At 42.2% G+C, this 15,787-nt stretch overlaps 1 protein-coding gene across 1 annotated transcript in view; it reads left to right on the top strand.

Annotated features, from left to right (window-relative positions):
* Window positions 1-15,787, top strand: part of LOC126235210 (glycerol kinase-like) — a 197,799-nt gene that overhangs the window by 89,632 nt on the left and 92,380 nt on the right. Inside the window, exon 7 of the mRNA XM_049943941.1 lies at window positions 7,943-8,199. Coding sequence (XP_049799898.1) covers window positions 7,943-8,199 — 257 coding nt within the window. The remainder of the gene's footprint in view (window positions 1-7,942; window positions 8,200-15,787) is intronic.

The following is a 15,787-nucleotide window of genomic DNA, read 5'->3' as shown; positions in this document are numbered from 1 at the left end:
TTTCTTTCTTTCTTCATCTGAGACCACTCTTCCTGTACTCCTTTTATTGATTTTCATTTGTTGTCTGGTTTGCGGGTCTTGCAGTATTCTGGTTTTCTCTGTCTTGTTTTTTAGATCATCTACTGTAATTTGGAGTTCTTTTATATCTTCCTTAATTTCTGTGATCCATTTAATGTCACTCTTGCCATTGCACAATTTTTGTATTATTTTTTTACTAATTCTGTTTTCTGGAGTTTTCATCAGATGTCCAAAGAATGAGATGTGTTTCTTTCTGATCATGCTCATGACTGGTTCTATTTTCTTATCTACTGTTTCATTTGATGCTATTCTCCAATGTCCATTTATTTTGTACTATTTATTTATACATGTCCTAATTATTCTTCTTTCTATTTTTAGTATTCTGTCAATTTCTGCTGTATTAGTTGTTTTGAAGATAGTTTCAGCTGCATACGTTATTTCTGGTTGTGTAACTGTTTTATAGTGTTTTAATTTTGCATCTATAGATAGGCTTTTTGTTGTATGTAGTTTTGGTAATGTAATTGGTGTAGTTCAGTTTATATATTACCATGATGGCTTCTCATTTAGATTGTATGTTATTATTTCACCTAAATATTTAAATTTATCAACAATTTTTATTTCCTGTTCTCCTACTGTAATTTTGTTTGCAAGTGGTGGATCAGTTAGCATAATCTCCGTTTTTACAAATGATATTCTAAGGCCTACTTTCTCTGCTATTTCTTGTAGTGATTTCACTTGCTGCCTGGCTTCTTGATCGGTGTTGGCTAGGAGAGCAAGGTCATCAGCGAATCACAAGCAGTTTAAGCTAATATCATCTTTTGCACTTCCAATTCTTATCATCTTTGGATTTTCCTTGTACCATTTTCTCATTATGTATTCCAGTGCACAGTTGAACAGTAATGGCGATAGGCAGTCACCTTGTCTTAAGCCTGTTTTTTATGAGGAATGGTTCCCAAGTTTCTCTTCTAGACTTCACTTTTGATTTGGTGTTGGTTAGAGTGAGTTGTATTATTTTAATTAGTTTTGGATGGAGTCCTAGATTTCCTAAAATTTTTAATACTGAAGGTCTGTGGAGACAGTCATATGCCTTCTTAAAATCTACAAATGTTGTTGCCAGAGGTTTGTTCCATTTCTTGTAGTATGCCATAATCAATTTTAAACTAATTATCTGCTCTGCACAGCTTCTCCATGGTCTGAAACCTCCCTGATATTCCCCTAACTCCTGTTGTAATTGCTGCTTGACTCTTTCATATAGGATCTTGGATAGAATTTTGAATGTGCAATCTAGGAGAGAGATTCCTCTGTAGTTGTCTGGGTTGCTCTCATCTCCCTTTTTGTGTAGTGGGTGGATGATAGCTGTGGTCCAATGTTTGGGGAAGCGTTCTGTTACCCAAATTTTTGTTAGAGCCATGTGTAAGTAGGTCTTGACTGTGTCACTTGCATATTTCCACATTTCAACAAAAACCTGATCTTCTCCACATGCCTTATAATCTTTTTGTTCTTTAAGAATTTTTTCTACTTCTTGGAAAATTGGAAGGTCTAGTTTGTTGGGTTTGGTTTTTATTGGGGTATTTATGTTGATTTGTAAGGGTTCTTTGGGTTCCTCGCAATTCAGAAGTTTGTTAAATGCTTTTGCCATGATTTCTGCATTTTCCTTGTTACTGTGTGTCATTCTTCCATCTTCATCTTTCAGTATTAGTGTAGGGGCCTCATATTGTTGTAGTTGTTTCCCAAAGATTTTATAGTAGTTCCTGGAGTTGGTTTTATGATAATTACCTTCTATAGAGTTTATAATATCTTTATGGAATCCTCTCTTGATTCTTCTAATATTTTGTATGAATTTTTTTCTTTCATTTTTTAGGTTGATGGCATTTTCTTCAGTTTTATGTGTTTGAAACTTTAACCATACTTGGTGTCTATCTTCATGGAATTTGTCACATTCTGACGTCCACCATGCATGTTTCCTTTGTGGGTTCAAGGGAGCTAGATTCTCTGCTTCTTTTTTAAGATTAGGCACTAGTTGTTCTAATTCATCTGTTAATTTGATAGTTTGTGTTATTTGTTGGTATTTATTATTTTTAATTAGCTGATGTGGGTCAAACCTCCTTTTTATTTTATTAGTTTTTCCGGTCTTCTTCTTTAACGGAGTGAATTTGATTTTAATTTTAACTATATAATGGTCTGAGCCTGTGTCTATTCCTCTCAGTACTTTATCATTGTGGATCTCCTTATGAAAATTTTTGTCCATACAGACATGGTCTAGCTGCCACTCCCCCTTCCTCCAGTCTGGATGTTTCCATATTTTAAGTTTACTTGGCTTCCTCTTAAAGTATGTTGATTTAGATATAAGGTTGTGTTCTCTGCAGAGTTCTACAAGCCTTTGACCGTTTTTGTTCGTAAATTTATGTGGGCTCCGTTTTCCAGTTATATCTTTATATTTCCTTTCTTTTCCCAACTGAGAATTGAAATCTCCCAAGAAGATTTTTACATTCCTTTTATTTACTCTGTTCACAGTTTGTTCTAGAAGGTCCCAAAATTTATCTACCTCTTCCTTTGTTTTTGTTAGACAATTTTTTTCATTTATTGGGCATGAGCATTTATTATTGTATAGGTTTTATTCATTGTTTTAAAGCTTAAAGTCGCAATTCTTGGTGATACTGCTTGGAAATCCGTTACTGAATCTATTATTTTTATCTTTACTAAAAACCCTGTTCCAAACTGGGGACATTGTTTCATTGCCCTCAGCCCCGGTTTCCCATTATAAATTCTGTATCCTTGTGATTCAAATGGGTCTTCTGTGGTGTTTCTCATTTCTTGGATCCCTGTTATTAAAATTTTTTGTTTATTTAGTTCATCTGTGAGCTCCTTGAGTTTATCGGTCTGAAGTAGTGAGTTTATGTTGTGTGTTTCTATATAATTTATCTGCTCATGTTTAATCTTCTTTTTGTGTTGTAGTGTGTATTTTGATGGTTGCAAACGCTCTGATTTGTTGCTGTCTTCTAGTGGACTACCCACCGAGTCTGATGCAGCCTTTTCCTGCCTTTTTGAGCAGGACAGTGGAACTTTTTTCCTAAAAGACCTTTCCATTTTTGACTTTCGAAGGTTGGCAACCTTAGTTGGAGCAAGCTCCGATTTACAGCTATGATTGTTAACCACAGAGGGTGTGTTTGGTCCATGAGAGCTATTTTATTTCACTCAAGTCCACCGGTAAACCGGTGAGGACTTCCCTGTCCGCCACCTGGGACGTGCCACGTAGGAGTATCACCTCTCCTCTTACTATGATAGCATTGTAGGTTCATGGAATAATAAAATTATAAATATTAATAATAAAGTATTAGATTTTCTGGTCTTTTGCTGTGAAATGTTGGTCTTTATAATCATTTTGTGGTTACAATAAAGCATGAATTTGATGCTCACTGATGTAATGAAGAAGTATGTAACAGAGTAGTGAAGATATAGTAATGAAGTGATATAGTGAAGTATATGAAATGATGAGGTAGTAAGGAAGTAATATGAAGGATATGTTTAATGAAAAATATAATTTAATAATTAAATTAGTAATGAAGAATATCAGAAGTATTAAGTGTTGTGGAGTTTAGTGATAGTTAGGGTTATTAACATGTATCCTTGTCTTTGTAAGAGCAAACAGTGGAAAATCCAGGTTGGAATATTTGTTTTTGTAGTAGTTAATTTTTCTGTATTCATTTTATCAGTTAGCAAATTACATGTAAAGTAATGAGAAACAAGTAAAGAAGTAAAGTGCATAAGAGATGTTGGCAGATGTTAAGATATGATTGTGTAGGGTAGATAATATTTACTGTGAAAAACATATATTTGATTTATAACAATATTAGAGAAGGAAAGTTGCTACTCACCATATAGTGGAAATGCTGAATTGCAGATAGGCACAACAAAAAGATTCACACAATTATAGCTTTCGGCCATTAAGGCCTTTTTCAACAATAGAAACACACACACACACACACACACACACACACACACACACACACACACACTCTCTCTGCAGTCGTGTGTGCAAGCTGCGTTTGCTTGAGTGTGTGTGTGTGTATGTGTGTCTATTGTTGACAAAGGCCTTAATGGCTGAAAGCTATAATTGTGTGAATGTTTTCATTGTGCCTATCTGCGACTCAGCATCTCTGCTATATGGTGAGTAGCAACTTTCCTTCTCTAATATTGTTAATTCCTACCTGGATTTTCCATTGTTTGATATATTTGATTTAAGGTGACTGTTTGAGGTTTTGGGAAAGGAGTATGGCACTTAAGTTAAAACTGGTTTATTGTTTTTTGAAATGTAATGGTAATACTGATTACTGTAAGAAGGAAATTGTTTAAAAGTGCAAAGTGAAATAACAATTATTTACCACTTCATAATTTATTTTCAGGATATGCTTACTTCTTGATGTGCTTACCTCTTGTCTCATGTGGATTTATCATTAGTGTATTTTGTACTGACCATTTCAAATGATAATTATGTATGAAAATGTCTTTGTCAATAATTAACCTAATTAATTGAAAAAAATTAAAGAATCTGGACAGAAATTAACAACAGATTTTAGTAATGTTAAAAGTAATAGAATTTTGGAGATTACTTGATTTCATTTAGTTTTGAGTCCATTTGGATCTTAAGTATAAATTCCATTCACTTAATTTAAATTCCATAGTATTAAATTGATAAATATAGTTGATATTCCTTAAATCTTGTAAGCATCTAATTAATGTTACAGATAATTTTGTATATTTATATAACTGATTGCAAATGTAAACTTTTTGTTTTGTTTATTATCATTTCATTGAAATAATGGACACAAACTGATCTTCCCCGAGGTCGGCTTCCACCAGTTTTTCCATTCGTCTGTAAAGAATTCGCGTTAGTATTTTGCAGCTGTGACTTATTAAACTGATAGTTCGGTAATTTTCACATCTGTCAATACCTGCTTTCTTTGGGATTGGAATTATTATATTCTTCTTGAAGTCTGAGGGAATTTCACCTGTCTCATACATCTTGCTCACCAGATGGTAGAGTTTTGTCAGGACTGGCTCTCCCAAGGCCGTCAGTAGCTCTAATGGAATGTTATCTACTCCTGGGGCCTTGTTTCGACTCAGGTCTTTCAGTGCTCTGTCAAACTCTTCACGCAGTATCATACCTCCCATTTCATCTTCATCTACATCCTCTTCCATTTCCATAATATTGTTCTCAAGTACATCGCCCTTGTATAGACCCTCTATATACTCCTTCCACCTTTCTGATTTCCCTTCTTTGCTTAGAACTGGGTTTCCATCAGAGCTCTTGATATTCATACAAGTGGTTCTCTTTTCTCCAAAGGTCTCTTTCATTTTCCTGTAGGCAGTATCTATCTTACCCCTACATCCCTACATTTGTCCTCTAGCCATCCCTGCTTAGCCATTTTGCACTTCCTGTCGATCTCATTTTTGAGACGTTTGTATTCTTTTTTGCCTGCTTCAATTACTGCATTTTTATATTTTCTCCTTTCATCAATTAAGTTCAATATTTATTCTGTTACCCAAGGAGTTCTACTAGCCCTCGTCTTTTTACCTATTTGATCCTCTGCTGCCTTCACTACTTCATCCCTCAGAGCTACCCATTCTTCTTCTACTGTACTTCTTTCCCCTATTCCTGTCAATTGTTCCCTTATGCTCTCCCTGAAACTCTGTACAATCTCTGGTTCTTTCAGTTTATCCAGGTCCCATCTCCTTAAATTCCCACCTTTTTGCAGTTTCTTCAGACCAATAGGTTGTGGTCAGAGTCCACATCTGCCCCTGGAAATGTCTTACAAATTAAAACCTGGTTCCTAAATCTCTGTCTTACCATTATATAATATATCTGATACCTTCTAGTATCTCCAGGCTTCTTCCATGTATACAACCTTCTTTTATGGTTCTTGAACCAAGTGTTAACTATGATTAAGTTATGCTATGTGCAAAATTCTACCAGACGGCTTCCTCTTTAATTTTTCTCCCCCAATCCATATTCACCCACTATGTTTCCTTCTCTCCCTTTTCCTACTCTCGAATTCCAGTCACCCATGACTATTAAATTTTTGTCTCCCTTCACTACCTGAATAATTTCTTTTATCTCATCATACATTTCTTCAATTTCTTCATCACCTGCAGAGCTAGTTGGCATATAAACTTCTACTACTGTAGTAGGCGTGGGCTTCATGTCTATCTTGGCCACAATAATGTGTTCACTATGCTGTTTGTAGTAGCTTACCTGCAAACCTATTTTTTTATTCATTATTAAACCTACTCCTGCATTACCCCTATTTGATGTTGTGTTTATAAGTGTTTATAACCCTGTATTCACCTGACCAAAAGTCTTGTTCCTCCTGCCACTGAACTTCACTAATTCCCACTATATCTAACTTTAACCTATCCATTTCCCTTTTTAAATTTTCTAATCTACCTGCCCGGTTAAGGGATCTGACGTTCCACGCTCCGATCCGTAGAACGCCAGTTTTCTTTTTCCTGATAACGACGTCCTCTTGAGTAGTCCCCACCCAGAGATTCGAATGGGGGACTATTTTACCTCCGGAATATTTTACTCAAGAGGACACCATCATCATTTATCCGTACAGTAAAGCTGCATGCCCTCGGGAAAAATTATGGCCGTAGTTTCCCCTTGATTTCAGCCGCTCACAGTACCAGCACAGCAAGGCCGTTTTGGTTAATGTTGCAAGGCCAGGTCAGTCAATCATCCAGACTGTTGCCCCTGCAACTACTGAAAAGGTTGCTGCCCCTCTTCAGGAATCACACGTTTGTCTGGCCTCTCAACAGATACCCCTCTGTTGTGGTTGCACCTACGGTACGGCCATCTGTATCGCTGAGGCACGCAAGCGTCCCCACCAATGGCAAGGTCCATGGTTCATGGGGAAGATTTCACATTACACTCTTCAAATTAATAAATATCTTGTACCATACACTTTTAAAAGCAACCTGTCTGTTAATTCAGTCTATAAGCTAATTGCATAGAAAATTTCTTCCAAATCCTCTCAGCCATTTTAGTGTGAAGGAGGAAATATTCACACACAAACTTTCGCATTTATAATATATATGAGATATGGGATTGGCACTGCACCATATCTTATGTATATTGTGACGAGGACTTCACTGAGCCTGGTGCATCTTTCTTTGCATATGCAACAAGGCAATATCTCCGAGTGTTACACCCAAGTTGTCAGTACATGCTGTACTTTCAGCTGGGCCGCTCCATTCACACTTTCTCATGGCCATTTGTGTAAGCACTATTTATAGGTTCTCAACTTCCCTAAGGTAATCACTATTTATCACTGGGATTCTGTTATAATTTGATTTGGTTCTTAGTACCCCTGCTTGTTGTAGTTTACATTTTGGATGTGCTCCACCATCAAGTTGTTGACAACTGTGAAAATGGGGGACATCTATATTTTATAGAGGAATAGCTTCCATGTCTAAGAAATGGTCCATGGTCTTTCTTTTGTTATTAACAATGTAATTAAAATTTTGTAATGTAGTTAGCCTATGTAGGTTAACAAAAGTTTTTTTTTGTGCATCTTCTTTATGTCAGTTATTAAGCACTTGAGCATCTGGCTTTATAATCACAAAACTAGTTGTGAATCAATAGAAGATGAATAAATCTTCATATGGCAGCTGCTGTGGCTACATATTATTCAAATTCAAGTTTCTGTGGTCCTTTAATAATCACTGTTTTTGAGCTTAGAATTCTTAGGAAATGAATGCCTTGTGACAAAGGCTTGTCAAGTCAATTTTTATTATTGTTATAGTGTTTAAAAAGAAGCATTATAGTCATGACATGAGTGTCTAAATTAACGGAATATGTATTGTATTTTCTTATGCCACTGACTGTCAGAAATAATTATTAAATATTATTTTTCCTTTCATGTAGCGGATAGACTCAACTCATGGTTTACTAACAACAGTTGCTTACCAACTGGGCAAGTCAGCATCACCAAAGTACGCTCTGGAAGGTTCTGTGGCAGTTGCTGGGTCATCCATAATGTGGTTAAAAGAAAATATGAATCTAATTGATAGTGTCCCAGAATCAGAAAATGTGGCTGATGAGGTCAAGACAACTGGTGATGTTTACTTTGTCCCAGCCTTTACTGGACTTTATGCTCCCTACTGGAGAAATGATGCCCGTGGGTTAGTATCTATTTCATAACTTCTTTTGCAAGACATGTGTCATGAAAACAGCTATTATATTAATGTTATTTATCTGACATTTAAGACAAATTTGTTATCAAATGCTATCACATTCCATAAAATTGTTGCTTAGTTTGGTTGGCAGCTAGACAGAATTTAAGTAATAACTTGAAGAGAACACCAAAAATTCCAATCACTTAACTCATGGTTCAAAGAGAGGTAATGTCAGGAACAGTAACCAACAATAAAATCTAACTATGGAAAGTCCAGGTTGCAATATCTACAGTGTAATGAAAAAGATAGATTGCTACTCACCATAAAGAGGAGCTGAAGGGAGAGGATCAGAGAAGGGGATGAAGAACACTGGGCACACCAGTAGAGAGCAGTGCACATTGAGCATGAGGGGAGGATGGAAACAGTTTGTTTAAGGCTGTGGGGACAGTAGGTTACTGTAGGTTGAGGCTGGGATGATATCAGGAGTGGAAAATGTGTTATGAGTATAACTCCTGTGGTGTCACCGCTAGACACCACACTTGCTAGGTGGTAACTTAAATCGGCCGCGGTCCTGTAGTACATGTCGGAACCGCGTGTCGCCACTGTGTAATCGCAATCCTAGCGCCACCACATGGCAGGTCACAATACACGGACTAGACCTCGCCCCAGTTGTACGGACGACATTGCTTGCGACTAGACCTACCAAGTCTTCCTCTCATTTGCCGAGAGACAGATAGAATAGCCTTCAGCTTAGTCCATAGCTACTACCTAGCAAGGCGCAATTTGTATCAGTGCTTATAGCTTACGAGTATTCAAGAGATGTATTCCAACAAGAGAATAAAAGTTAAGTAACATCTACGTACTTTTCTTCTTATTCATTAATAAGTCTCATGTTCCAGTACTTCAAGCCCGTCTGCGTTAGTTTAGCGTGCACCTAGCTACCTCAGTATGTCTATGCAGTATGAGCTAGACACAACATAAATTGGCGCCGAGGAGTGGTGCCGCGCCCACGTTGCTTTACTTGATTGTACTTTGCTCTGATTTGCTTGTGTCATGGCTTCGCCACAATCTCCAGATGTACTGTCCGAATTTTTTCGCTTGCAGAATCAGCAGACGCAGGCGTTATTGGAAGCCCTTGGACAGCTCGTCCAGGGTCAACGTGCGCTGCAAAACGATGCGGCAGCCGCCGTTTCTTCGCTACCGCTGCCACAAAACGCTGTTGCACCTCCCTTTCGGCCATACGTGGCGGCCAAAGAGACCTGGCACGAGTGGTCTCGCCAGTTCAACTTCCATCTAGCAGTCTACAGAATTCAAGGTAATGAGCGGCAGCCGTTTTTGCTTTCTTGTGTCGGTGTGTCTACCTACCGTGTGATAGTGAAATTGTTTCCCCGACGCGACGTAGCAACTCTGTCCTACGAAGAAATTTTGTCTGCTTTAGATGCCTATTTCAAAGAAACAGTCAATGTAGTTGCAAAACGGTATACGTTCTTTCGTACAAAACGTACGGCCGGTCAGACTAATAGGGAGTGGGTTGCAACTTTGCAAGGACTTACTAGGGAGTGTGCCTTTGAATGTGACTGTGGCCTCCCTTATTCAGATACTATGGTGCGTGATGCAATAGCACAGAACGTTTCTGATGTTCGCATACGGGAACAGATTTTGAAACTAGTTAATCCCTCCCTTCAACAAGTGATAGACATATTGGATAGGCAAGACACACTTGACTTTGCTCAGGAATCATTTGAAACTTCGCCAGCCGTGTGTCACATTAACCGGCCCGCCGGCCGCGCTGCCCGGGACGCTACACGGCCCTCGCGCCCGTCCGCACAGCAGCGGCAGCCTAGCTCGCAAACACGTGCGCCGCGTAAGCAAGCAACTGCAGTGAAATCCTGCCCGCGGTGTGCAACTAGACATTCGCGTGAAAATTGCCCGTCACGCCAAGCTATTTGCTTTTACTGTCGAAAGAAAGGACATGTTCAAAGTGTTTGCCAGAAAAAGCTTAGATCAGACAATCACACAAATTCCAGGCCTTTTGCTTCGCGCCGGAATCGAACCCAGGACAATCGGGCTCGTGGACCTTCGCCCATGGACATTCATGTAGTTCATTCCCACCCGTCCAGTGACACTTTAGCTAACTGTGACTGTGTTCGTCCCACCACAAATGTGCGTCGACGTCGCCGAAAATCACGTAAAGTCGCAAGTGCTTCTGTACCTGTATCAGTTCAAATTGCACGTGACAGTCGCTCTTGTCGTCAACAGGACAATAAACTTTTTGTGGCTTTGAAGGCAAAGTGATCCCCTTCCAGCTCGATACCGGAGCTGCAGTTTCATTGCTCAATCACGACACGTACACACAACTGGGCGCCCCGCCGTTGCGTGCCGCAAATGTTAAGTTAACTAGTTACTCAGGACAACAGATCCCTGTGTTAGGACAGTGCAGCCTTCTTGCCACTTACAAGGGACAAACGAAACTTGTGTCATTTTACGTTCTTCGTTCTTCTACTGCAGTGAACTTGTTTGGCTTAGATTTGTTTCAATTGTTTAATTTGTCTATAGTAAATCAGGTCCTATCAGTGAATCAGACTGTGCCTTCCGCCAGTGTTTCTAGTCTTTGTGAAGAATTTGCAGACATTTTTGCACCGGGCCTTGGTTGCGCTAAGAACTATGCTGCACATTTGGAACTGAAGGACAACGCGCAACCGAAATTTTTCAGAGCGCGCAATGTTCCCCACGCATTGCGTGATGAGGTCGCCAGAACATTACACGATTTAGAATCTCAAGGTGTAATTGAACGTGTGCAGGCTTCTCTTTGGGCCTCACCCTTGGTCATTTTGCCAAAACCTTCCGGAAAATTGAGACTTTGTGTGGACTTCAAGGCAACTGTGAATCCACAACTTGTGACTGCTACTTTTCCTTTGCCCCGCCCGGAAGATCTTTTTGACAAACTGTGCCCGGGAAAATATTTTTCAAAATTGGACCTAGCAGATGCGTACTTGCAGATACCTGTGGACGAAGAATCCCAGCGCGTGTTAGTGGTAACCACGCATCTTGGCTTGTATCGCTTCAAAAGACTGCCGTTCGGGTGTGCATCCGCCCCTGCTTTGTTTCAGCAATATTTACAAACTCTTTGTGCGTCGGTCCCTACTGCTGCGAACTATCTGGACGATATTGTGATCTCAGGAAAGACAGAAGCTGAACATTTGCAAAATCTCCGAACATTATTTCAGGTCTTGCGTCGAAATGGTCTTCGCTTGAGGAAGGACAAATGTGTGTTTTTTGCTCGGGACTTACCCTACCTGGGGCATGTCATAAATGCCCAAGGTATACATCCGAGTCCAGAGCACCTCCGTGCCATACAGGACTTACCTGCTCCGCAAGATTTGAAACAGCTACAGAGTGTGTTGGGTAAAATAAATTTTTGCGCAATGCTTCTTCCATTTCAGCTCCGCTTCATCGCTTACGCCGTAAAGGTGTTCCGTTCGTCTGGACGACGGAATGCGAACGCGCCTTTCGCCAGTTGAAATCGGCGTTACTTTCAAATACTTGCCTTACGCCATTCGATCCCCGAAAACCCCTTTTGTTGATGGTAGATGCATCGGATTTCGGGATCGGTGCTGTGCTTGCGCACAAAGATGGCTCGCATGATCGCCCTATTGCCTTTGCGTCAAAATTGCTCTCATCTGCGCAAAGAAATTATTCACAAATAGAGAAAGAAGCTTTAGCTCTCGTGTTTGGTGTTACCAAGTTCCATGACTTCTTGTATGGTCGTCACTTTACCATCATCACGGACCACAAACCTTTGACATCGCTTTTTCATCCGAACAAGCCTGTACCTCCGCGTACAGCGCAGAAATTCATTCGCTGGTCACTTTTTCTCTCGCAGTACCGCTACGATATCTTGTATCGGTCCACTGCTCAGCACGGCAACGCTGATGCGTTGTCCCGTTTGCCTGTTGCTGAGGATAAAGCATTCGATTCTTCCGAACTTGCTTGCATGTTCATTGATTCGGAAACCGATGACGTGGTCGAATCGTTTCCGATTGATTTTCGTCGTGTGGCTACAGCCACAGCTGCTGATCCTGTCCTTGCTACTGTTTTGCGTTTTGTTGCTACGCAATGGCCCTTGTCAAAGTCACGGATCGAAGATCCTTTGGTTCGCCGTTTTTTTGCTCACAAGGAGAGACTTTTTGTACGACGTGGTGTTTTGTTGTTGCGTTCCGATAATGATCAATCCCGAGTCGTGGTCCCACGTTCGTTACAGTCCTCTGTCTTACGGCTTCTTCACCAAGGACATTGGGGTATAGTGCGTACGAAACAACTTGCTCGTCAGCACTGTACTTGGTTCGGAATCGATGCTGCGATTACGAATATGTGCTCCTCTTGCGTGGCGTGTGCCGAACAACAATCCGCACCGCCGCGGAAATTCTTTGCATGGCCGAAAGCCACTTCCCCTTGGCAACGCTTGCACATCAATTTTGCTGGTCCATTCTGGAATGCTCGATGGTTGGTTGTGGTCGATGCTTTCAGTAATTTTCCTTTTGTTGTCCGGATGTCTTCCACGACGTCTTCTGCCACAATCCAAGCCTTGTCTGCCATCTTTTGCATTGAAGGTCTTCCGCAGACTATTGTTTCCGACAATGGCCCACAATTCATGTCCGCAGAATTTCAGTCATTCTGCAAGGCCAATGGTATTCAACATCTGACGTCCGCGCCGTTTTCGCCTCAGTCAAACGGTGCCGCTGAACGATTGGTCCGGACTTTCAAGTCACAGATGTTGAAATTGAAAGAATCGCATTCTCGGGAGGACGCTTTGTTACTCTTTTTGTCATCGTATCGCTCTCAGCCCCGCGATGGTCGCTCGCCGGCTGAATTGCTCCATGGTCGATCTCATCGCACCCTGATGTCTTTGCTGCATCCGCCGCATCAGGTTCCTGTGCAGCGGCAGGCTCCTGCTTTTGCTCCTGGCGACGTTGTCTATTATCGCAACTATCGCGGTTCACGGCGTTGGCTCACAGGGCGCATTCTTCGCTGCCTCGGCCGCGCGATGTATTTGGTTTTGGGGGCCTCTGGTGAGGTGCGTCGGCATCTCAATCAGCTGCGCCTCTGTCGTCGCCTGGGTTCTGCCGCTCCCCGTCTGCTTTCAGCGACGGTGCCGTCAGGTCAGCGCCCTGGGGACCCATCTACTGGCTCGCCTCATCCCCAGGTGTTACCGACGCTGCCTTCCATTTTGCCTCATGGCGTCGCGCCGCCGCCGCAGCCGCCGCCGCCGGCGCCGCCCGCAGCGGACGCTTCGCTGCAGCCGCCTGGCGCCTCCCTGGGTCACGCGCCGCCGCTCGCTTCCCGTGCCCAGCCGTCCTCCGCCATGGACCTCTTGCCCGCTCCGGACCAGATGTCGTCGTCGCGCGTCGGCTTCCCCGACGCAATGGAGGTCGACCCTTCGGCCCCTCTTGTCTCATTACGTGCGCGTCCACCTCATGTTGACGTGCACCCTGGACTAGGTTTGCAGGCGTTTCCTAGCTCCCCTCGGACCGAATGGCCAGGTGCGGGTGGCACAGCCTCGCCTGTTGTTAGGCTCCCCACCTCATCGCATACGTCAACATGGGGTCCTCCCCACGGCGGGCGGAAGCCTTATCTCACGACCGTTCGCCGATTTGCGGGGGAGGAATGTGGTGTCACAGCCAGACACCACACTTGCTAGGTGGTAACTTAAATCGGCCGCGGTCCTGTAGTACATGTCGGAACCGCGTGTCGCCACTGTGTAATCGCAATCCTAGCGCCACCACATGGCAGGTCACAATACACGGACTAGACCTCGCCCCAGTTGTACGGACGACATTGCTTGCGACTAGACCTACCAAGTCTTCCTCTCATTTGCCGAGAGACAGATAGAATAGCCTTCAGCTTAGTCCATAGCTACTACCTAGCAAGGCGCAATTTGTATCAGTGCTTATAGCTTACGAGTATTCAAGAGATGTATTCCAACAAGAGAATAAAAGTTAAGTAACATCTACGTACTTTTCTTCTTATTCATTAATAAGTCTCATGTTCCAGTACTTCAAGCCCGTCTGCGTTAGTTTAGCGTGCACCTAGCTACCTCAGTGTGTCTATGCTGTATGAGCTAGACACAACAACTCCATCTGCACAGTTCAGAAAAGATGGTAGTGGAGGGAAGGATCCAGATAGCCTGAGTTGTGAAACAGCCATTGACCTCAAGCATGTTATGTTCAGTTGCACATTGTGCCACAGTGTGTCAACTTCGCTCTGTTCATCCTGGTGAACAGCTGGTTGGTAGTCTTACCAATATAAAAAGCTGAACATTGATTACAACAGACCTGCTTCACAGGTCAGCTGGCCTCTGATGGGGTAGGATAAGTCTATGACAGGACTGTAGTAGGAAGTGCTAGGGGGGTGCATTGGGCAGTCTTGCAGCTGGGTCTCCCACAGGAATATGGTCTCAGTGGCAAGAGGTTGTAATTTGGAGTGCTGCAGGGATGGATGAAGGTGTTGTGAAAGTTGGATGTGTGACATAACACCACTGTAGGAGGGGATGGAAAGGATCTTTGGTAGAATGTCTTTCATTTCAGGGCATGATGATAGATAACTGAAACCCTAATGAAGGAAAAGGTTCAGTTGTTCCAGTCTGAGGTGGTTTTGGTTGTCAGTAAGGACACTTCTTTATTGATGTTCCTTGAGGGTGGTGGGAGGCTTGGGAGTATGTGCAGATGTGGAATAGGTTTGTGGCATGGTGCCTGTCTTTGGAGGCCTATGTGAGACCTCCAGCATACTGTGCAAGGAAGCTCCCATCACTGCAGATATTCAGTCCCTAGGTGGCTTTTTGGGGTTAAAAGGGTGGAAGTTGTTGATATGTAGGTGCTATTGATGATTGGCAGGTTTAATGTGGACATAAGAGTGGATGGAGGCATCAGAGAGGAGGAAGTCAATGTCTAGGATGATGGCATGCTGGCTTGAGGAGGACCTGATGAAATGAGTGAGAGAGATCTTGAGGATGTGAACAAATGAGGATAAGATGTTCAAATGGCTCTGAGCACTATGGGACTTAATTGCAGAGGTTATCAGTCCCCTAGAACTACTTAAACCTAACTAACCTAAGGACATCACACACATCAATGCCTGAGGCAGGATTCGAACCTGCGACCATAGCGGTTGCATGGTTCAAGACTGTAGCACCTAGAACCGCTCAGCCACTCCGGCCGGCTGGATAAAATGTGCTGGCCCTGAGTCCATATCATGAAGATATCTTCAGTGAGCCTGAACCTGACCAGGGACTTGAGATTTTAGGAGGTTTGGAAGGTTCCCTCTAGACATTCCTAAACAGAGTGGCTTTGTCTACCTTCCCTTCAAAGGAGAGGTAGTTGTGAGTTAGGATATAGATAGTAAGATGTGGATTTGGAGTCTGAAGGCCATGTGAGTGGTAGTGTTCAATAGCAGCAAAGCTATGGGCGTGAGGGATGTTGGTTTATAGGGAAGTGGCATCAATAGTGATGAGTAGGGATCCAGGAGGTAAAAGGTGGGGATGGCGGAGAGTCAGTGAAGGAAGTGGTTGGTATCTTTGATCTGGGATGTTCTGTTTTGG

The sequence above is a fragment of the Schistocerca nitens genome, chromosome 2 (genome assembly GCF_023898315.1).
Source record: "Schistocerca nitens isolate TAMUIC-IGC-003100 chromosome 2, iqSchNite1.1, whole genome shotgun sequence".
In the NCBI taxonomy this organism is placed as follows: domain Eukaryota; kingdom Metazoa; phylum Arthropoda; class Insecta; order Orthoptera; family Acrididae; genus Schistocerca; species Schistocerca nitens.
Note: the sequence above shows the minus strand (reverse complement) of the source record. Positions and strands in the feature narration are given on the sequence as shown.